This window comes from Brachyhypopomus gauderio, unplaced genomic scaffold, assembly GCF_052324685.1.
Source record: "Brachyhypopomus gauderio isolate BG-103 unplaced genomic scaffold, BGAUD_0.2 sc99, whole genome shotgun sequence".
Taxonomy (NCBI): domain Eukaryota; kingdom Metazoa; phylum Chordata; class Actinopteri; order Gymnotiformes; family Hypopomidae; genus Brachyhypopomus; species Brachyhypopomus gauderio.
In genome coordinates, this window is record NW_027506920.1 from 174,542 (window position 1) to 197,365 (window position 22,824).

At 43.0% G+C, this 22,824-nt stretch overlaps 1 protein-coding gene across 1 annotated transcript in view; it reads left to right on the plus strand.

Annotated features, from left to right (window-relative positions):
* upb1 (ureidopropionase, beta) overlaps positions 1-22,824 on the plus strand; it is a 70,295-nt gene that overhangs the window by 28,380 nt on the left and 19,091 nt on the right. The window contains exon 5 of the mRNA XM_076992910.1: positions 407-568. Coding sequence (XP_076849025.1) covers positions 407-568 — 162 coding nt within the window. The remainder of the gene's footprint in view (positions 1-406; positions 569-22,824) is intronic.

The window sequence follows — 22,824 nt, forward strand, 5'->3', positions numbered from 1 at the left end:
GGCGACAGTGGCAAGGAAAAACTCCCTAAATGGTGGGGAATAGGAAGAAACCTTGGGAGGACCAAGACTCAAAAGGGAACCCATACTCCATTGGGCGGCCCGTTAATACACAAATTACACAAAAACAAATTATACAGATGAATACACAAGTTACAAATAAATCACACAATCAGACTAAGTATAAGGTAACTAGAATGAAAGTTCTGGGTGTTGATATTGTCAATGTAAATGTCTTGAGATGAACGCCAGGTTTTCATTCCGTGTCTGAGTGATGATACTGTATTGTAGGATTCAACTGCAGTGTTACTCCCCAGGTGAACCTCGGAGAAGATATGTGATGTGGTAAATATGTAACAGATTAATTCACAGTACAAAAAGTACATTGATTTTTAAAACTTTTTTATAGTTGGCCAAAAAGTACAACATGGTCATTGTGTCTCCCATTCTGGAGAGAGATGAAAGTCACGGAGGCATGCTGTGGAATACAGCAGTTGTAGTGTCCACCACCGGCAAGGTCCTGGGAAAGAGCCGGAAGAATCATATTCCACGTGTAGGAGACTTCAACGAGGTCAGTGTGTTGTTTGCTCTGTCATCATTTTGTGAGAACAGCCACTCATTCCATGATACTGCTGGTATCCAGAAGACCATCAGAGTATTTTAACTGAGATCTATTTCATTTTAACTAAAAAAAAATATTCACACACATTACTGGAGTGATTGTAGCTGTAGTTTTGGACAATTTTACTTGTAATTCTCATAATGAGAAAGGACAAACGTCAAAATACCAATTGCTAATATTAAGGTCATTAACCAGGAGTTAAAAACACCCTAGGCATGATTTAGGAGGAAACTTTAGGAGGACCAAGACAATACACAAGTGAACCTATTGTCCATTGGGTAGCCAAGTTTGTAGCAGTCCATACTTTATAGTGCTATTTCTAGATGAAGTACTCCCTCCCAATATAGATGTGGGCTACACACACACACACGAGAGTCTAGCTGTGTGTCTTACTACTATAGCAGACTCAATTTGCAGACAAAACATAAGAATTAGGATAATTAGAATTATCTTTTGGCCATGGGAAATGAAAATGATATTTACTATGGTTGTTACGCCCCTCCCAATTGTTGGGCTACAGTTTAGGCTTCAGGGTAGGCGTGGAAAAAAAAAGAAAACAGGTGATGGTGTAGTGTTAGATGTAGGGGTGCACGATATGGACTAGAATTGCAATGTTTGATAACATTGTTGGATATCCAGATATCAATGTGAACCACGATAAATTAAGATTAAAATACAGAAATGTAGTGTCTCTCTGAACAGCAGCAAATTAATTTGTTTAGTTTTTTACTGTGTAATGAATCCAGAATAATTCCAAATATATTGCAGGTTTATTCAATAGATTCAATCTAGGTTTATACTTTCACGAGTGACCGTAGCGCTACTCCGCACACCTCGCGTGAACCTCCGCGGAAGTGTTTAATCTTGCCGTGTTACATTCTTTGCAGTGTTGTCCGAAACAATATGTAGGCCTAGTAATATAAAAAAACATCCCTCAAATACAGGGGAATGAACATTTACCTGACCAATTTTAATGTTGCTTTGTGTTCGGTGCACGACCTCGTGAATTGACAGCGCGCGAGGCCATCTCGCACGGGCGAAGCCACCACGATTACGTTATTTTCGCCTCGCGGACCCTCGCGCCGCGTCAAGTGTAAACCAGGCTTAAACCAAATCGCGTGTCTAATGAGCGTCTTCACCTCACTCTGCCTCTTGCCTACTTACGTCACGTGATCATAGTCTGTAGCGCGAATATTGCTGGACAAGGATAATGCAATTTGAGTTTGCTGTTCAAGGAGTTATCGTGGCTCTTTCGATGTGTTTATCGTGAAACTTCACATCGCGATAACGATAAAAATACGATTAATCGTGCAGCCCTATTTAGATGTAATGTACTAATACGTGGCCTTGTTGAGACTGGGTTTATTTGCAAAGGTGATAAAAACACCACCAAATACACCTCCAACCCAATAACAATATACAATAGTACACAAGTGAAGAGAAATGCCTAACAACAGGATAGAGAACAATGGTGGACCTTTACTATACTAACCTAACGTATATTTACATATATTTAAGCTAACTAAATTTACTATATAACACACAGGGGTTAGTATCCACCGCTTACCTTGATATACACTATATTGCCAAAAGTATTCGCTCACTTATCCAAATTATTGGAATCAGGTGTTGCAATTGCTCCCATGGCCACAGGTATATAAAATTAAGCACCTAGACCAGGGGTGGCCAACCCGTCAGACCAAGAGCCACTTTTTTTACTGTGTTACAGCAAAGAGCCACATGATACGCATGGGCACGTTTGAACATCACCTATCCCTTCCTCTCTCTCTCTCTCTCTCTCTCACACACACACACAGACACACACACACACACCTCTGCTCAGATTTATTGTAAATGTCACTAGGGCTGAACGATTAATTGCATTTGCGATAATCTCGCGATATTTTAAAATGCGATTCTCTAATCGCACAGGCTGCAATTTAAACTGGTCACGTGACTTGGGAGCGAGCCGAGGACGAACGGAGCAAACCCGAACAGGAGGCAGGGAGGTGGAGAAGTGAAGTTAACACAGCGCACTTTGACTTGTTGCACAATGGCTTCAGGCTCGACAGAAGCTGACACAACTGAAAGTCTAATACCAAAGAGGGGCAGCACATCAGTTGTGTGAAATTACTTTGGCTTTTAAAAAGATGCTGCTCAACGTCAGGTACTGTGTAAAACGTGCCTTGCTACTGTTGCTACGACGCAAGGTAACACTACAAACCTTCTTCAGCATTAAAAAAACACCACAAAGCCTCGTATGATATTTGTAAGGCTAAAATGCCAACGACCAGTGCTGCATCTTCAAATACGCAAAAGTGTTTCTCTGCGCTTATACAGCTTTAGTATGCGGTGAGCAGCGAAATACCATAAAATTACACATATAGGCGCAATAAGATTTAACACTAGAGCTCCTGAGAATTCAGGCTGGAAAAGGAGAGGAAAAGACAGGAAAACAAATTCATGCGCTCTCTATCTATCTATCTATCTATCTATCTATATTTGTGTTAGAAGCATTTGATAGAAGCATTTGTGTTTCTGCTTGTTTGTGATCTAAACAGCAGGCTTGAATCTTGCTCTTTGTACATTTCTTATACTACCTCTCTATCTATCTATCTATCTATCTATCTATCTATCTATCTATCTATCTATCTATCTATCTATATTTGTGTTAGAAGCATTTGATAGAAGCATTTGTGTTTCTGCTTGTTTGTGATCTAAACAGCGGGCTTGAATCTTGCTCTTTGTACATTTCTTATACTACCTCTCTATCTATCTATCTATCTATCTATCTATCTATCTATCTATCTATCTATCTATATTTGTGTTAGAAGCATTTGATAGAAGCATTTGTGTTTCTGCTTGTTTGTGATCTAAACAGCAGGCTTGAATCTTGCTCTTTGTACATTTCTTATACTACATCTCTATCTATCTATCTATCTATCTATCTATCTATCTATCTATCTATCTATCTATATTTGTGTTAGAAGCATTTGATAGAAGCATTTGTGTTTCTGCTTGTTTGTGATCTAAACAGCAGGCTTGAATCTTGCTCTTTGTACATTTCTTATACTACCTATCTATCTATCTATCTATCTATCTATCTATCTATCTATCTATCTATCTATCTATATTTGTGTTAGAAGCATTTGATAGAAGCATTTGTGTTTCTGCTTGTTTGTGATCTAAACAGCAGGCTTGAATCTTGCTCTTTGTACATTTCTTATACTATCTATCTATCTATCTATCTATCTATCTATCTATCTATCTATCTATCTATCTATCTATCTATCTATATTTGTGTTAGAAGCATTTGATAGAAGCATTTGTGTTTCTGCTTGTTTGTGATCTGTGATCTCTGTGATCAGAGACTTTCTGGGTGAGGCTGCTGCCTCAGTCTTGCTCTGTGAATTAACATAATAAAGGGTGATGTTTGGCTTTGCTAATTGCTGGCAAGAAGAAGAAGAAGGAGGGGTGATGTCCTGAGAATCCTGAATTCTCAGGAGCTCTAGTGTTAATGTTGTCTGTGTCTTTATATGTACGTCCATTGGTGTGTGTGTGTGTTCACTTGTCTCGTTAAGACTAATGTGTTTCACGCGGTGCTTGTTAGGCTACGTGTATATAGTGTGTGTGTTTGTATCGTTTGGTGCTCGTCTTTAACGTGACATTCGTTGTGTGTGTTAAACCGTGTCAGCACGCCGTGAGCGTGTACTGTTTAGTGTATTCTACTGGTGTTATGATGCGCCGTGAGCGTTTACTGTTCAGTGTGATTAACAGCTGTTTCAAGACGCCGTGAGTGTGTCCAGCGTCAAGCCTAATACACGTAGCCTTTGAATGCACCTCGTCTTTGCATCCTCGACTCCCTCGCACCCGTTACAGACATAAATAGTAAGATAGTATAACTATTAACATAAATAGTATAACTGCTATACGAACAGGCTCCTCTATACTATCAAAACCGTTCATTTTCGCGGATTTTGAGAGTGAAAAACGAGATATATTTTAACAAAGTAGGCTACAAGAAATGCCGGGCGGCTCAACAGGTCGATGTTTCTATGATGTTTCCATATGTGGTGGTGCGCTGTGATTGGATGAGTGGAGATGTGGCGTTCTGTGGGAAATCAGGATTGGCGATTGTTGCATTTTGGAAGGAAAGAGAGAAAGCAGGGCAGTATTACACGGCGGATGTGGCGCTTTGATAAAAATTGAATATTGGCTTTTCAAGAGTGGTCACATACCATTCTGATTCTGGCTCTAACTCAATTTTTTTTAAAACGGCATTTATCGCGTTTTGGAACCAAACTCTTCATATATAACTTCCATCAAACATAGACTGAAGACTCACCTGTTTCTTGAGTACATAAATGACCACTAGCACCATATAGCACTTGTTGTCCTTGTTTTTTAAGTTGTATGTTTGTCTGTCTATGGTTATTTGTGCTTCTAGATATGTTTTAATCACTGGTAATTCCAAGAGAAAATTCTGCTGACTTCTTTCCTCAACCTCATTGTTATGATAAATCCATTATATAAATATACAGTACAAAGGTTTTCCACATTTCCTAGTAGCTATTCTAAAAATCCCTATAGTAAGACATCAGAATGAACACACACACACCTGTATTTGAGGATGTCGTCATGGTCTGATTCGTTGGAGACAGTGCACTGGAATTTGATGGATGTAAATTAAGGTGTACTGTATTTAATAACATTTTTCAAATATGACATCTGAGTATATATATATATATATATATATATATATATATATATATATATATATATATATATATATATATATATATAACTTCCATCAAACATAGACTAAAGAAGACTCACCTGTTTCTTGAGTACTTAAATGACCACTAGCACCATATAGCACTTGTTGTCCTTGTTCTTTAAACTGTATGTTTGTCTGTCTATGGTTATTTGTGCTTCTAGATATGCTTTAATCACTGGTAACTTCAAGAGAAAATTCTGCTGAATTCTTTCTTCAGCCTCATTGTTATGATAAATCCATTATATTAATATACAAAGGTTTATCCACATTTCCTAGTAGCTATTCTTAAAATCTCTATAGTAAAACATCAGAATGAATACACACACACCTGTATTTGAGGATGTCGTAATGGTCTTATTCGTTGGAGGCAATGCACTGGAATTGGCTGGAATAGGATGCATGCCAATTAATGTGTAATTAAAAACATTTTTCAATAATGACATCTGAGTATATATATATTAGTGGTGGGCCGTTAACGGCATTAACGGCGTTCGTTAATTTCATACTCTTATCGGGCGATATAAAAATTACCGCCGTTAATCTATTCCTAAAGTTGGGATGGGAACTGGGTCAAAATGGGTAAGCAAACTATAATGACTTTCAACTTGATAGTTTAGCTCGGCTGTATTCCTAACCAAATTGCACAGTAGGGGTGAGAACGAGTTTTCAAACTTGTGAATTACAAATCGTCCGTGTGTTTACATGGATGCAGCCACGAAGTCACCAGGTTTGCTTCATGGAAAATTCATTTTTAGGAACGTAAAGTGTTACCGAAGCGGAGCTCGGAGCGGTCGTTTTTTGCATGGTCCTAAATATTTCTTTTTAACCGTTAAAACTGCAGAGGACCAAAACCGGCTTTTGAAAAAGTCCCCCCCAAATTACGTCCGTGAGGTTAAATGTACTAAATGTTAGCTTACATTTCAAATATCATGTTTAGCTGAATAAACATGTTATCAACCCCTTTTAATGTACAGTATGTAGGCTTACAAATTCATGTTTAACTGAATAAACCGTTGAACACGAGTAGCCTACATTTTATTGAGCATGTTTTTTTTTCTTCAAGTATCAAAGTAGAACAGCTTTCTCAAGCAGATGCATTTTGGAAACAGGAGATGAGCCCCTGGTCTAATGCACCCTCTGTCGTAAAGAAACCCTATCTCAAAAACTGACTTTTAGTCATTACTTGGGTAGCACGCATATGAGCCATTTTAATATAGATAAATCTAGATTAATCTAGATTAATTTCAAGATTTCAGTGAGATTAATCTAGATTAAAAAAATTAATCTATGCCCACCCCTACTCCTTATTGATATAATTCGAAGCAGCACGCTGAAATAACTCGGGCAGCAACGGAGTTCATAGTGAAAGACATGATGTCCGTTAATATAGTGAACAAGCCCGCCTTCATGGCTTTGTTAAACACACTGGATATGCACTACCAAATGCCCTCACGCACATATTTTAGCCAAGTTGCTATACCTGCAGGGTTGCCAACTCTCACGCATTGAGCGTCTTAGACTAAAAAGTTACTAGTTCGCTCTGGCGCAAACCACAGGCGATCGATCGATCACGATATAGTAATAATTATATCTCTCCCCCGATAACAACAAATTACGTTCGCCACCCACTCCAGGTTCAAGTCTCACTCAAAAGCGATCTTGAAAAGTTGGCAACCCTGTATCTGAGCTGTATAAAAAATGCCGAAACAGTTTCCTGAAAACAGTGGAAAAAAATTGCGATTTTAAATCGCAATTTATAGATAAAAAATTGCAATTGGATTATTTTCCAAAATCGTTCAGCCCTAAATGTCACACACAGACAGTGTGGGGCAGTCATGGTCTGGTGGTAGGGAACCGATCTTGTGACCAGAGTCCTGGGTTTGATTCCCAGGACTGAGGCCATGACTGAGGTGCCCTTGAGCAAGGCACCTAACCCCAACTGCTCCCCGTGTGCCAGGCTAGGGCTGCCTACTCGGTTAAAAATGTCCTCTGTTCAACTTCATATTTTTGTTTTGCTGTGCATTTTTTCCCTGCATTTTTGAGAGCAAACTTGACACAAATTGTTTATTGAAATGATCTTGTCCTGACTGAGAAGCAGTGTTTTCATCTCGCGCACATGCGCATTTGACAAAAATTCCGGGGTGAACTCAAGCTAAGTGAACAGCACATAAAAAAACAAACACAAACTTCGATATAAACATAAGGCGTGATATGCTTCAGGACTTTGGCATGGTTGGAGGAGGTGGGCCACGGTACGGTGAAGTTGCTCATGCATGCGCACATGCACACTACGAACTGTTATGTACGCAACTGTTGTTTTCTAGGTAAAAAGTGGATAAACTCCATTATCAACACTCGTTACAATGCCACTGACCTGCACTTACCTTTACAAAGAAGAGAACAGACAGCGCAGGATTTTTGAAGCCTCCCTCAGTCGTCTGCGGTGCCTTTTCTGCACCTCGTATGTGGTTTATTCCAAAACGTGTGACAGAAGAGCGCGTCTCACCAACGAGACTCAAAGCACAATCACAATAGCACAGATAATTCATGCCGCTAGTCTCACGTTTTCCAATACGCCGGTTTTAAAAGTGTTAGCGGCTCGCTAGGCTTGTAAACAAACCGCATGCGGCTCACGACTCCTGACCTAGATTGTTTTTCAAACTTTTGTGAAAGAATGGGTTGCTCTCAGGAGCTCAGTGAATTCCAGCGATGAACTGTGATTGGATGCCACCAGTGCAACAAATGTGGAATGCAAACTGCAAAGTTATTTTATACAAATGAAAAAGTATATTATACCAATGGGGGGTGGCGAACGCATTTGGGCGTCTGCTACCTGTTTGTTGTTGCCATAAAGGCAATCCGCGGCATCGTCTTGAGATTGCGGTGCGCAATTTCAAAATAAGAGCGGATAGCGTGATTGAAAAAAATAGATTCCTAAAAAAAAGACACTTTTCAAAACAGCTCGCGGGCCAGAAATAGATGGCCTCTATTTGAGTATGGGGGCACTACACCGTCAACAAACTTGAGTGACCACGTGCAGTGACAGGACAACAGCACCAGCGCCCCAGTCTACCATAAAACCCTTCGCCCATGAACCCCTGGATCTGTAACCTTTATCTAAGGGGGCACATTAATTACCAAATGCTAAACTAAATACGTTTTCAACCTAGACTTGAGGTTGAAACTGTGTCAGAGTCCCGAACACATTCTAGAAGGTTATTCCATAGATGGCGGTCCTTGTATTAATTGTTGGAACTAATAAGCACCCTGTGATCTTGGTGGACGTGGGGCTTCATAATTGTAATAAGTTCTTCGAGGTAATCAGTAGCAAACCCGTGCAGTGCTTATAATAGGTCAGAATTTTAATATACAGAATTTAACTGGGGGTCAATGCAGAGCTGATGAGACCAGGCTAATATGATACAATTTTCTAGTTCTAGTTAGAACTCTGGCTTCGGCATTTTGAACTACTTGAAGTTTATTTAGATTCCTATTTGTGCATCCTGACAGTAAAGTCACGTAGGGCTACGCCCCCCTCTCCTAGCTGTTACTCTGGTTTCCCTGTTCCTCGTGTCTGTGTTGTTCCCTGCTCATTGACCCCACTTTGTTGTCTGTTTCTATGGTTTCCCCTGTCTGCCACGCCCATGTCGTCATTGTCTTCAACTGTGTCTTGTTAGTTCCGTGTATTTATAGTACCTGTGTTCCTATAAATACACAGTGATTTTGGTGTTCTTTGTTCCCTGTTCGATCTCCATTTGTTCCTGCCTGGTTTGTTAGTTCTCCTTGTGTTGTGATCATGCCTGTCTACTACTCTAACCTGGATGGCTCTCCCATTATGACCCCTGCCTGTGACTACGATTCTGATTATGGAATTCCCTTGAATAAGTCTCGCTCTCCTCAGCGTTTGTGTCTCTGCAGCGCGAGCAACGTTACAAATGAGTTACAATAGTCTAATCCGGAGCTAACAAAGGCGTGCACTAACTTTTCTGCATCATGTTGTGATAATGCATTTCTCAGCTTGACAGTGTTACAGAGATGAAAAAAAGCTATCAAATGATGGATCAAAGTCAAATATAAGATTTTTGGCTACTGAGCCAGGTGTAATGGGGTAGTCTGCGAGATTTAGCATTAGATCAGTTTTTTTTTTTTTTTTGTAGCCCACCCCCCCCCAACTTTGGAGAACAACTTTGTTTTTATGTACAGTTCAAATCATAACAGTTCTGTATAATATAGTGCAATAGTGATAACAATAATTGGGGTTAGGTGGACTATAAGAAGATAGGATATAGAAAGGAGGAGAAGAGAAAAGAGGGGGAGAGAAAATAAAAAGGGAAAAGACAGAAGGGCAGGGAAAAAAAGCAACCAAAAAAAACAACCAGCTCAAATGACCACTGCTAGGAAGAGCAGAAAGTGTACCCAAGACATATAGTTCAAATGACTGATGTAGGTGTATGTGTGAGTGTGTGTGTGTTTATGTAAGTGCAACATAGCATAAATGTACAGAATATACTTACCAGCGACAACATTCCCCCAGAGGCCAGAGGCAGGCAGAGAAAGACCCGGGAATCCCACCCGCCTGCGGCCCTCCCAGGAACAGTGGAGTTCCAGGGTCGCACTTCCCAGTGACCCCCGCATGCCCGCCCCCGCGGGCGGGAGGGGGAGACCCCAGACAGCGCCCCCCCAACCAAGGAACACAGGCCCAGGGGAAACAGAGCCTCCCCCCAGGACTACCCAGGATCAGCAGCAGCCCCAGGATGCCACCAGCCCAGCCCCACATTGGCGACCCCTCCCCGCCCCGGCTGGGAGCAGGAAACGGGTGAAGGAAGGCTTTCCCACCCCTCCACCCCAGTTCTGTGTTGTGTGTAGGTGTTGGTGTATGGTATGGTAGTGTGTGATACTATGGTGTAGTTAAAATTGAGAGGATTTCGTAGGTCCAGAGGAAATGGTCCTCTGGAAGAGGAGACCCAGCTGCTAGCTGGCTCATTAGGCACCGTGTTTCACTGTCCCCCACACCTCGCTCGAGACGGAGAGGTCGACCCGGGGAGACTAGGGAGACACCACACGCCGCCACCGCATCCAAGCCCAGACCCCCACCACCCCCACCGCAGAGAGTAGCCGGTTTGGACATCCACATTCACCTAAACACATTCACCCACACACACACACACACCCCTACACATTCATCCCATATATACATCTTCACATATACACCCACACACCTTCATCCCATATGCACAACACACTCATGTATGAACCCACAACCATACCAATCGCAAAATAATCAAACGACAACAGACATCAACTGGATTGAAGATAAGCTGGTCTGAGTCTGAAACACAGTGCCCCCAGCCCACCCCAGATACCCCCAACAGCCACCGCCCCACCCCCACCAGCCAGGCACCAATGGTAGCATGTATAATGTAAATAATAGTGGTCCTAAGCTGTAACCTTGCAGGACTACATATTACATATGTGTTTGGAGGGAATATTATTGAGCTCTACAAACTGATTGCGATCGGTTAAGTAAGAATTAAATCATGAAAGGGCTGTATCTGAAATTCCAACCCAGTTTTCTAACCTTTCTAGCACAATCCTGTGATCTATTGTGTCGAAAGCTGTAATAAGATCGAGAAGCACTAGTACAGATACATAGCCTTGATCTGAGGCAAGAAGGACATCATTTGTTACTTTAACTAGGGCTGTTTCAGTACTGTGGTAGGGCCTAAATCCAGATTGGAACTTTTAAAATACACACTGTAAAAAAAAAAAAAAAAAAATCGTAAAAAAACGGTAAACGACTGGCAGCAGCGGCTGCCAAACAAAAACTTTAATTTTAAAGTAAAAAACCCTGATTTAAATTAAGTGGAAAAACAATACATTTACAGAAAAATTCATTAAACATTCTGCAGAGAAATATCGTTATTTTACAGATTTTTCCTGGATTATTATGATTTAGCACTTTTAATAAAGTGACAGCACTAATATTTTTGCAGAGAAATATCGTTATTTTACAACTTTTCCCTGAATTATTACAATTAAGCACTTTCAATAAAGTGACAGTACTAAAAGTTTTGCAGAGAAATACCTTTATTTTACAACTTTTCCCTGAATTAGTACAATTAAGCACTTTCAATAAAGTGACAGCACAAAAAGTTCTGCAGAGATTATTTTACAGATTTTTCCTGTCCATATTCATCATGACTTCCAGGACAAACTCAAATGTGGAATGCAAACTGCAAAGTTATTTTATACAAATTAAAAAGTATATTATACCAATGTTGAGCACCTCAATGTCCTCTATCATCACTTTTAATCATTTAAATCCCCAGGACTGTACTCAGTGTCTTTCTCTATCACCAATATCAGTAGCCTGAACACAACTACAAACACATAACACTGATGTGACATGAAAGATACACTCCTTATCATTTACATGTAGGGCATTTAGCAGATGCTCTTATCCAGAGCGCCATATGAAGTGCTTTGCCATCTGTTCACAGAATTAATTCTAAATAGTACATAGATAGGTCAGAATTCAAGATACCCTCAAACCAGAATACTACTAAACTACAGAAATCAATGCAAATACCTAGAAGTACACAAAAACATAGGCTGAATATTGCTAAACTCCAGAAATTAAAATGGATACCTACAAGAAATGCAAATTCACATAGGTACTAAATCATACAACGGAAACAACTATGACAAGTGCTAGAGATTTAGTCTCTTCTACAGATGAGTCTTCAGTCTACATTTGAAGACTGCTAAGGACTCTGCAGTCTGGACAGTCAATGGACGCTCATTCCACTATCTCGGAGCCAGGACAGGTCTTGAAGTTTGTTTTCCGTGAGACTTTAAGCATGGCGTTTTAAGCCAAGCCGTACTTGAGGTTCAAAGTACTCAAGGTTTGGATGGGGCTTTGACCATGGCCATTATGTAGGGAGGGGTTGGTCCATTTTTGGCTTTGCAAGCAAGCATCGCGGTTTTAGATCTGATGTATGCAGCTACTGGAAGGCAGTAAAGAGAATGCAGCACTGGAGTGACATGTGAACTTGGGGAGATTGAAGACCAGCCGTGCTGCTGCATTCTGGATCAGTTTGTAGCGGTTTGATGACCCATAGAGAAAGATCCGTAAGTAAGCAGTTGCAGTAGTCCAGCTTTGAGATGATGAGACTGTAAAAGCACCTGGGTAGCTTCATGTGAAAGAAAGGGTTGTATTCTCTGTATGTTGCAGAGAAGAAATCTGCAGGATCTGGGCATTGGCCTCTCAGAAGTGAAAAGCAGAAGTCTGCCTGTTAAAAAGTTGCAGACAAAATCCAAAGTTAGCTGCTGTTAATTTTGTGCCAATAACATTACAAATATTATAGTTCTTATGAGCTGAAATATTTACCATGATTTGGTATAAATGATAAGTCTTTGAATCATCATTTACTTGGTTAGATTCTGAATCTTTGCAGGTAGAAAATTTATTGATATTGAAATTACTACTCAAAGTTCATCCTTGGAAAACAATTGATGTCTAGGGTACAAGTGTGCAGGTTAACAAAGCTCTTTTTCAAAGAGACAAAAATGTGATACGTTCACCTTATCGGAGTCCCTTTGAAAACCTACAGAGCTTTGTTAAGCTTATACATCTGGACATCAGTTTTCATCAAAGAATGAAAACTGCAAAGCCATCAGACTTCTGTGTTATGTTGAATCATGACAATGATTTCCACTGTTTGGAAAACACAAACAGTGAAGAGGGATTCAGGAGGTGGCAGACCCTGAAGATCCAGTGTAGTGGTGCAGCAGGGAGAGTCACTCACCTCAAAATAATGGCCAGATTGATTTGTACTGTGAGCTAGTGCTCCTGCTCTGGGCTGTGGCGCTCCTGCTCTGGGCTGTGGCGCTCCTGCTCTGGGCTGTGATGCTCCTGCTCTGTTCTGTGGCGCTCCTGCTCTGGGCTGTGTTGCGCTCCTGATCTGGGCTGTGGCGCTCCTGATCTGGGCTGTGGCGCTCCTGCTCTGGGCTGTGTTGCGCTCTAGCTCTGTACATTAAACAAAATGTAGGCCAAACTTGGTGCATATTATTTTTTTGCTTTACATATTTAACATATGAGAAAGCATATTTATTCCCTAAGGGTTAAAATGCAATGGACAAAATCTTCACAATGATCCCAATAATGGTGTTTTCATTTTTTACACAAACCATACCTGGTCTCCTTCACCCTTTCTTTCTTCAGTGCAGATCTGCATTAGCTTAACTGAGAAGTGGTCCAGCAGCAACATGAATTTTAATTGCATAGGATTTTCTCCAATAATTTGTTTCAACAAAAAATGCTGCAGTTTTAAGTCTATTCATATTCATTACATATTGTAACGGTGTCGAGTCAGAAGGACCAGAATGAGTCATGACACCAATGTTAGTGAACTGTTATTTTATAAGCAACACGCTAAGAGCATAAACAAGTGCCAAATACACTGATTCTAAGGTGAAAAGGGAGGGGGAACACTAACACACACTAACACACATACAACACACATCCAGGGAAACAGGGAACTCACCGCGGGGCCTGCTGGGAGGCCTGAAGACTCCACCCCTCGACGCTGCCCATTGGCGGACGCTACAATATTCAGCCACGCAGAACGTGATGGAGGCGGATTTTTTTTAAACCCCATTAATGTCTGCCACCCAAAATCCAGATCCAGAGTGCTAAAAATGTAGAAATGATGTCAACTACAAAATGCGTCATCAGTGGCATATGGAGAAAGCTGAACTGTTAAGCACATTTATTTGTACATCATTTAATGTGAATATTAATCATTAGCGATAGAATAGTTGGCGACGTTCCTAGCAAATTAGACTTAACGTTACCTCAGAAAAATGCTCAACTATTTCAAGGTTCACCTCACATTAAAACCAATTCAAAATGAGACCGAGACCGAATTTGAGTAACTAGTGTTGGGAATTTTCTTCTCCGACCCAGACGGGCCCCAACACCGCCCCGATGAACCGACTGGTTTTTGACTGAGTGGTCCAAGCAAAGTCTTGACAACAAAAGTTCTTTTAAAATGATTTATATAGAATATTAATGAATGCAATATAATAGAAGTATTCGTGGTACAAACTCTTCAGTGCACTGGTGCTAGTTGCCTAGGAATCTACCTAACCCAAGTGGATCTCAGCAGTGTCCAAGCGAAAAAGCCTCCCGTGCTGGGCGATGTCCTTTCTTTCATACTCTCTGTCCATAAGTTTCGAATTGTTAAGTTTCGATAACTCCCCAATCCTGGCTGCTCTCCATGGAAATTCACCTGCTCCTCTTCTCCCAGCCTGTGTGCCTGGTTATCTAAAAACTGCTTGCTACACATCCTGCACTGAATAGGCCCCTTCTGTTCTCCTCAAGGCCACTGAGGCCTCCTTACTCCTGCTTTCCCACAGTCTTCCTGAAAAACACTAAATTGACACATCAAGTTATTAGCCTTTAATTTTCTTTTTTCCAACATTCCCCCTTTTAGACCAAAACATTGGTCTAACTCTAGTCTAATACTAAAATCTATCTAGCCCAGTGCACTTATTAAAAGAAAGACAATCATAAAAATCCCTAAATGTGTATACATTCATAGTGTGACTATGTCAGTTAGTACAACGTCTATGTGTTCTTTTATGTGATTTGTGGGTTCTGGATCACTCCCCAGTCGTGGGCCGAGACCTTTCAGACTATTCGGAGATGCCCCCCTTCATCTCCCACGGTCTCGTGACTTGACGTTGTCCCCGAGACCCAGGTCCCGCCTGGTGGGAGATCACCTCGACCCGTTCTATTAATGTGCCCATGTGTCATGCATATTACTTTTAAGCTAGTGAATCAGCTTTCATGTGCTGTTGGTTGTGCTCTAATGTGTGGTGCGTCTTCATTCTTCATCAGTCGCTGTCGCTGCCAATACCTACAAAGCAAGCATAATTAATCAAAAACAACAAGTTTTTCACACAGAATCGTCTTCTTCAGATGATATGTCATCATCATCCTCCGCCATCAGTGGCATAGTGTATGGTGGTGGGTTCTTTGCATCCCCCTTCTCAATCGCGGCTGTGATCAACCTTTGGGTGAGAGATCTGATACATGGTATACAACAACATCCACAAATAACAACAATTGCAATAAACACTGCTACTGACATAAACAAGGACATAATTAGTGCCTTCCATTTCCCAAACACCTTCGTGAACCACTCCTCCATGGGGTTACTGATACCTGAGGCCTCCTGCATCTCCTTAGATAAAGCCTTCAGTCCGTCCAGAGCTCTGGTCACCGATCCGTCCGGTGCGGTGTTATTGGGAATGAAGGTACAACAGTTGTCGCCAAACATGAAACATACACCCCCTTTTTCCGCCAGGAGCATATCTAGAGCCATTCTGTTTTGTACGGCCATCAGTGAGGTAGCTCTCAGTTGTTCGCTCAGCCCCTCTATTGCGTCTCTCGTTAGGTTGGTTAATCTCAGCACATTGTAATGGACAAAGTTGATCCTATCTACATTCTTGTTCGGTGTTACTGGAAACAAGGCTGATATAATTGGAATGTTCTCAAAGCCCGTAGCTATTTGATCAACTAGCTTGTATTCATTGGGAAACCCCCGAGGCACTCCTATGGAGTCAATGTATGTTGGTGACCCTATGGACAAATCAAAGGCATCACGCTTCTTTCTCCCTTGGGCGGTAGCAGGCTGCGGTGTGATTTCCCTCAGCCCTATCATTGTTATTGGTGTGATTAGTCTAACCATAGCACAGATTCCTTTAGCTTTTCCTGGTATTAATGCCAGCAGAGTGTGTCCTCCGCAGTACCACCAGATCCCTGCCCGGGCTACTCTCCCTATCCCCGGGACCTTCGTTGTGGCGTTACACCAATCTGGTTCTATTTCTCCCACACTCATGATTGCGTCTTTCTCTGTCAAGTTAAAACATTGGTATTGCCCTGTAAGTTTCACTGGCACGAAAGGAGCGTTACCTCCTTCCAAATTTTTGACATACGGAAAAATACTGTCCAGGCTGGAACAATTTGAGGTCGTAATACTTTTCACCTTAGTTAAATTCAACATACACTGATATCCTACTGGATCTGTTTCAGGATTCAGTGGGGCTGGTGAGGTCATTAACGTGGGTCGGGCCGCTGCACAGGCCACACAACCTTCTAACCCATTTTCTCTACTGTTTTGTTCTAGCCATGACAACCACAAATTCGAGCCGCTGTAACCGGTTGCTAATTCTATTAACTGCTGGGACGATAATTTAGTGAAATCTGTGGTTAGAGTGAACTTGTCTGCTGAATCCTCCACCTCTTTTATTTTTGCCTCAGGTTTTGCTGGGCTGAGTGGCTTGGGTTTGGCTAAATAGCTGAGTTTAATTATTCCCCATATGTCACGTCCTGATTGTTCCACCCCCAGGGTGAAGTACAACGGTCTGTTATTACCCCATATCTGCCCATTCCATCTGACAGAAAAAGTTACTGGATTTTGGGGCACGTGATAGTCTCGCTGAAACGACACATCGACCCACCATTTGCTCAAAGAGGTCGTGGACGGGTTACCTTTCTTATCTCCTGATGTCGGTTTCCATCTCCCCGAGTACTTTATCACTGACCCCCAACCAGGACACCAGTCTGCACTATAGAAACTCCCCCTTCCATGACAGCCCGCATTAACTTGATTGGTCCAACATATGTACAAATCACATCCTCTGTATGAGGCATTGGCTCCCCCGCAGTCCACTACCTCACATAAGTCAAAAGTCCAGCTCGAGGCTGTACCATCTCTATAACTCAATTCCACACCTCCGTATGTCCGTACACACCGGTCCTTGGACTGTCCTACTGGCCTGGTTCCAGCTCCTCTTGGTTTTCTTACTTTAAAGTCTATTTTCTCTGGTTTGGTCGCGTTTACTAGCGGGTTAGGGCTGTGGATCTCATCGGGCCTCACCTCTTTGCAGGCAGTGTGATTGTCGTCCCACCGACACAAAGTTACGTTCACGTTATTGGGTTGTTTCTGATTTCCTACACTAAATATCACCACCGCTCCTATTATCACCGCGGCTAGAAATGTTCCCCCCCATAGCCAAGTCCATGTTCTCAAAGTTAATCTTCCTACTCTAAAATATTGTTGGTACTGAGCCTCATCTGGACGTCCCACACGTCCCGACAACATGTCTCTTATTTCCCACAGTTCCATCCTAGGATGGAAGATGATGCACCACCACCTTGGTACCGGTTGGTTTAAGTAAAGTTTTAATGATTGGTTTCACAGTCCTCCAGTCTAATCCGTCTAGTCCACAACCCAGCTTCGGTATGGCTAGAGTGTTAATGTTCAATGATATTAACAATGTGGCCAGGTGTTGTATGCTTGAAATCAGATCTCCTAATTCTGGCTTCTCCCTGTAGTATCTTTTGGTCACTAAATGGAATATAATGTGTGTCTGTGTGGTTTGTGTGGCACACTTGCCTATGGGCACCTTGGCTATACCAGTAGTGCCAAACGCTTGTCTGATCTGCAGAGCCACTCCAGCTCCCAGGTTCAGGTCCGCGCTCACACAGTGTGCTATAGCCTCACAGTCAGTCTCCAACAGGTCTCCTTCACCTTCCTCCCACCAGTCCTCGGCTGTGATGTATTCTCTGTAAAAAGCTACACTGGGGTCGGTACTCACCACTAACTCCTTCCCTGGGGCTTCTCCTGTCTCCTCCAGGTGTGTCTTGATCTCTCCTGTGGTTCTTGTTGGTTCTTTTGCTGCAACACAGTGTGAAATGTGGTACCAGGTCTTACCTTTGTCTTTCCTCACTTTCACTGAGTGCTCGTTGGCACCTTCGACCTCCCACGGGCCTGTCCACCGTGGCTCGTTCCACTTCCTCTTGTGCACCTTGATCCTTACCCAGTCCCCTGGCTTCACCTTCACCTTGGGTGATTCCAGGTCTTCTTCTCCTTTTTCCTGTTGAACAGACTTATTGATTTCACAAAGCAACTTGGTTAATTCTCTCATGTACTCTGACATCTCCTGTTCCTGGATTTCCAAAGCTGGTCCCTCAATCCTTGGTCGAGGGCACCCTGGCAAGGGTCGTCCTGTCATGAGCTGGTGTGGTGAGAGATTGTATTCTCCGGTGGGGGTTGCTCTCATGGACATCAACACTAGTGGCAGCGCCTGAACCCAGTCCATGTCTCCTGCTGCGCACACTTTGGCCAGTTTAGTCTTAATGGTCTGGTTGGCTCTTTCCACCAACCCCTGTGACTGTGGGTGGTAGACAGTGCCAAACTTGTGGGTTAGGCCCAGCTTTTGTTCTACTTCTGCCAAGTGTTTGTTATCAAAGTGGGACCCATTGTCACTCCTAATCACTTTTGGTAGGCCGTACCTGGGAATCAACTCATTTTGCAACCATTTTATGACTGATTTTGAATCTTCCTTTTTGGTGGGTATAGCTTCTACCCACTTGGTGAATCTGTCTACCATGACCAACAGGTACCTGTACCCCCTTACCCTGTTGTCTGGCCCCATGTCTGTGTAATCGATCACAATCTCCTCAAATGGCCCCGCGGGCACTGGGTATCCTCCAATTCTCACCCGGTATGGTTTCTTCACATTGTATGACTGACAGATATCGCATTCGCTCACGTATTGCTTCACATGGTCTCTGAGGTATGGATGCCACCATAAACATTCTAATTTGGTCACCATGGCCGACACTCCGGAGTGAGTTGGCCCATGTGCTTCGCATAGTATCAATTTCATCTTCTCTAAGGGCAGAACTACCCTCCCTTCTGGACTCCTCCAGAGTCCTTTAGTGACAGTGGCTCCCCGGTCTATCCACAATTGCTTCTCATAGACCGTGGCCTGTTCTTGGATCTGTGCCAGGTGGCTCTCCGTCAACTCAGGCATGTTATGAGTTTCCAGCAACAACAAGCTCTGTGGGTTGTACCCTCCAGCAGCTTTGGCTGCTCTGTCAGCAGCTTCATTACCTCTAGAAACAAAACTGTCATTACCCTGATGTCCTCTTACCTTTATCACTGCCACTTCTTTGGGTAACATGATAGCTTCACTCAACTCATGTACTGCTCTCAAATGTTTGATTGGCTGTCCTGTGGCGTTAGTGTACCCATTATCCATCCACCTGACTAGTTCATGGTGGATGACCCCGTGCACGTATGCTGAATCTGTGTAAATGTTCACAATCTGACCTGACGCGTGTTCCAGTGCTCTAGTGAGTGCGACCATTTCTGCCAGCTGAGCTGAAGCTGGTTGTGGAACCACTCCTGATTCCACCTCCTCTCACTCTTCCCCACATGCTTGTACCACAGCGTAAGAGGCCTTCAGTTCGTTACCTTGTCTCCAACAACTCCCATCTGAACAGAGTTCCCATGCTCCTGGTTTAGTAATTCTGACCTTGTGCAGTTCTGGTCTGAGCTGAATGTATCTTTCTGTGGCGTCAGCGCAGTCATGTGGTGTCGCATCTTCGGCTACTTCAATGTTATCAGTCAGATTCACAGATTCACAAGTTGTACGTGCAGTGTTGTACGTGATGTGTGGCTGTGTGAGTATGGCTTTTATCTTGTTCTGTCGTGCTCTTGACAAAGAAAAGGCTTGTGAGTTTATGAACGCCATTACTCCGTGATTGGTGCTGACTATTAGTGGGTGACACATTACCAAGTGTGCTGTCTTCTCTATCGCTGTGGTGAGTCCTGCCATGTATGTTGTGCATGGTCCTGTTCCTATCACTGGTTGATCTAATTTGGAACTGTGAAAAAATAAAATGTTCCTTCCTTCACTCTCCCCCTTCTGAAAGAGACAAGCATGAACATGATTGTCTCTTACAGAAACATTTAAATGAAAAGGTTGTGTGTAGTCTGGTGCTGCTAATTCAGTAGCGCTAGCAAGTGCTTGTTTCAGAGTTATCAAATCCCTCTCTGCCTCAACCGTCCAGTCAAGCTCCACCTTCCCGTTACTCAGACCTTTTGACACTGCGAGTTTTCTGAGGCTGTGAGCTAAATCACTGTAGTTAGGTATGTAGTTGCGGCAGTAGCCTGTCAGGCCTAAAAATGACATCATTTGGGACACTGTAGTGGGCTTTGGAAATGACAGTATTGACTGTCTCTGATTTGGAGTCAGGGTGTGACCTTTGTGTGAGATGTTTCTCCCCAGAAAGGTGACCATCGGCCTGGCCACCTGGAGTTTTGACTTGTTCACTTTGTAACCTAATTCAGCTAACAAGGTTAGAATGGTTATGGTGTCTCTAAGGCACTTATCGGGTGAAGTACTAGCTATTAACAAATCGTCCACGAACTGTATTAGTACGGTGTTAGAGTCAATCAAATCATTGTCAGTTAATCTAGACAGATCTTTCAACAGACATTGATTAAAGATGCCTGGTGAGTCTTTGTAGCCTTGAGGTAGCCTGTTGTATGTGTACTGTTGACCTTTAAAGGTAAACGCAAAAATGTCTTTCACATTCTCATCAATTGGTATAGAAAAGAAAGCATTAGCTAAATCTATGCATGAAAAGCTGCAGTGTTCAGTCGTCAGGTTCTGCAAAGATCGATAGGGGTCAGGTACTGGTATGTTCTCAGTTACAGTGACATCATTAATGCGCCTCAAATCATGCACCATACGATACTCATCTTTTCCAGGTTTTTTAACAGGTAGTATGGGCGTGTTCCACGGTGACGTCGTGGGTTTCAGAACTCCAACTTTGATTAAATCTGCAATGGTGTCTGTAATACCTGCCATGGCTTCTGGCTTGATTCGGTACTGTGGCTGATGAACGACTGTTTCTCCTGGCTTTAACCTAATAGGAGCCATGTGGTGTGATGCACATCCTACATCTACCTTTGTCGTGGTCCACAAGTTGGCTGGGACCGTCTCTAGTTGTTCTTTGGCCTGGGGGTGATCCAACAGTGCTCTGCCGTGTGTGGCTGTCAGGGGCTGGTTACAGAAGTACGCCAAGTCACTGGTGTCACATGCGACTCTCCAGTACTTACCATCCGACGTACCCTCTACCCCTGGCAGACAGGTTGGGCGAAACTGTTCCTTCATGGCAGTGGCCAGCATGGGGCCCAGCTCACGAGGTTCGTGTCCAGCCGAGACCAACAGCGAGACATGTGGTAGTGAATCCTGCTGGTCCGGGTTTCTCCAGTACGTCATCTGTTCTCCTGTTAACACAACTAGTGCAGCCACACCTTCAGGTCCAACAATCATTGATTCACAAATTATATTCTGTAATTGACCTTCAATGTTATTCCACAGCTGTCCGTAAACCCCATCCCCCCCTCTGATGTAATTAAAAGTGCAGTGTGTGCTGTCTATTGGTGGGGTCATACTCTGAAGTGACAGGAACCATGGTTTCCATAAATTAAACGTGTAAAGCAAATTTTTAGCAGTTGCTTGTTCCTCAGGATGTTGTAATGTGGCCCAGTAAATGTGAGCTGGGCCGTCCGCTGCTTGTTGATTAAGTATTCTGAGGCGCTCATCGTGGTTGGTGACAGAGACAGCTAATTTACCTTCACTCGGTGTGCATTCAATAATAGCTGAAAATTGACACAACAAATCTCTACCTAACAAATTAATTGGGCACTGTTAGACAAGAAATACTGAACGCCCTTTTTAGGATTGGGTAATTTATCTATCATAGTGTGCAAATCTCTGTGTGTCCACGGAGCGTATGTGTGTGCGTAACTGCTCCCTGGTACTGCTATTATCGGATAATGACCACCAGGGGTCGACATGTTCTTGGCTTTTGATCGCGTGACTACACCGTGCCTGTCATAGTAGGCGGGCACTCTCACCCATTCCTCGGATTCAGACAGGTTAATACATTCATCTCCCACCTCGCTCTCCTCTGAAGAGGGAGTTTTCACTCGTCTGTTCGCCCCACCCTCGTCATTCTCCGCTTCCCATTCTAAATTTTCACCAGTCACAATCAATGTATCTCTACAGTCAGGTGCGCCTCTATTTCTCCTTTTATCATCCGCAGCGCATTTCTTTTGCTGTCTCGCACGCTCTTTTTCCAACTTAGCCTCTTCCTGCCTGATGGCTTTCTCCACGTCACAGACCACTTTCTCTGCTCTGTTCAACGTCTGTTCGAACCGGGTGGGGGCACTCAGACTCAAACTCTCATCCATTCGCTGTTCAATTCTTTGCAATGCATTATTTATCTCTGTTTCTCCAGCTTTCTCGCGATCACGGTCTTCGAGCCTCGCTAGTCTACTCTCTATTTTATCCATAGCCACATCACTGACAACCTCCATTACCACTTGTCTCCCCTCATCACATTCACGCTCTCTCACTGATTTTGGACGTGCAGAAGCCCCGTCCACATCAACGTCACTCATTTCACTCACAGACACAGGCGCCATCAGCGCTGCACGCGGACATTGAGGAGCACTGGGTTCACACGCTTTTTCTGCATAGGGAGGGGGCACAG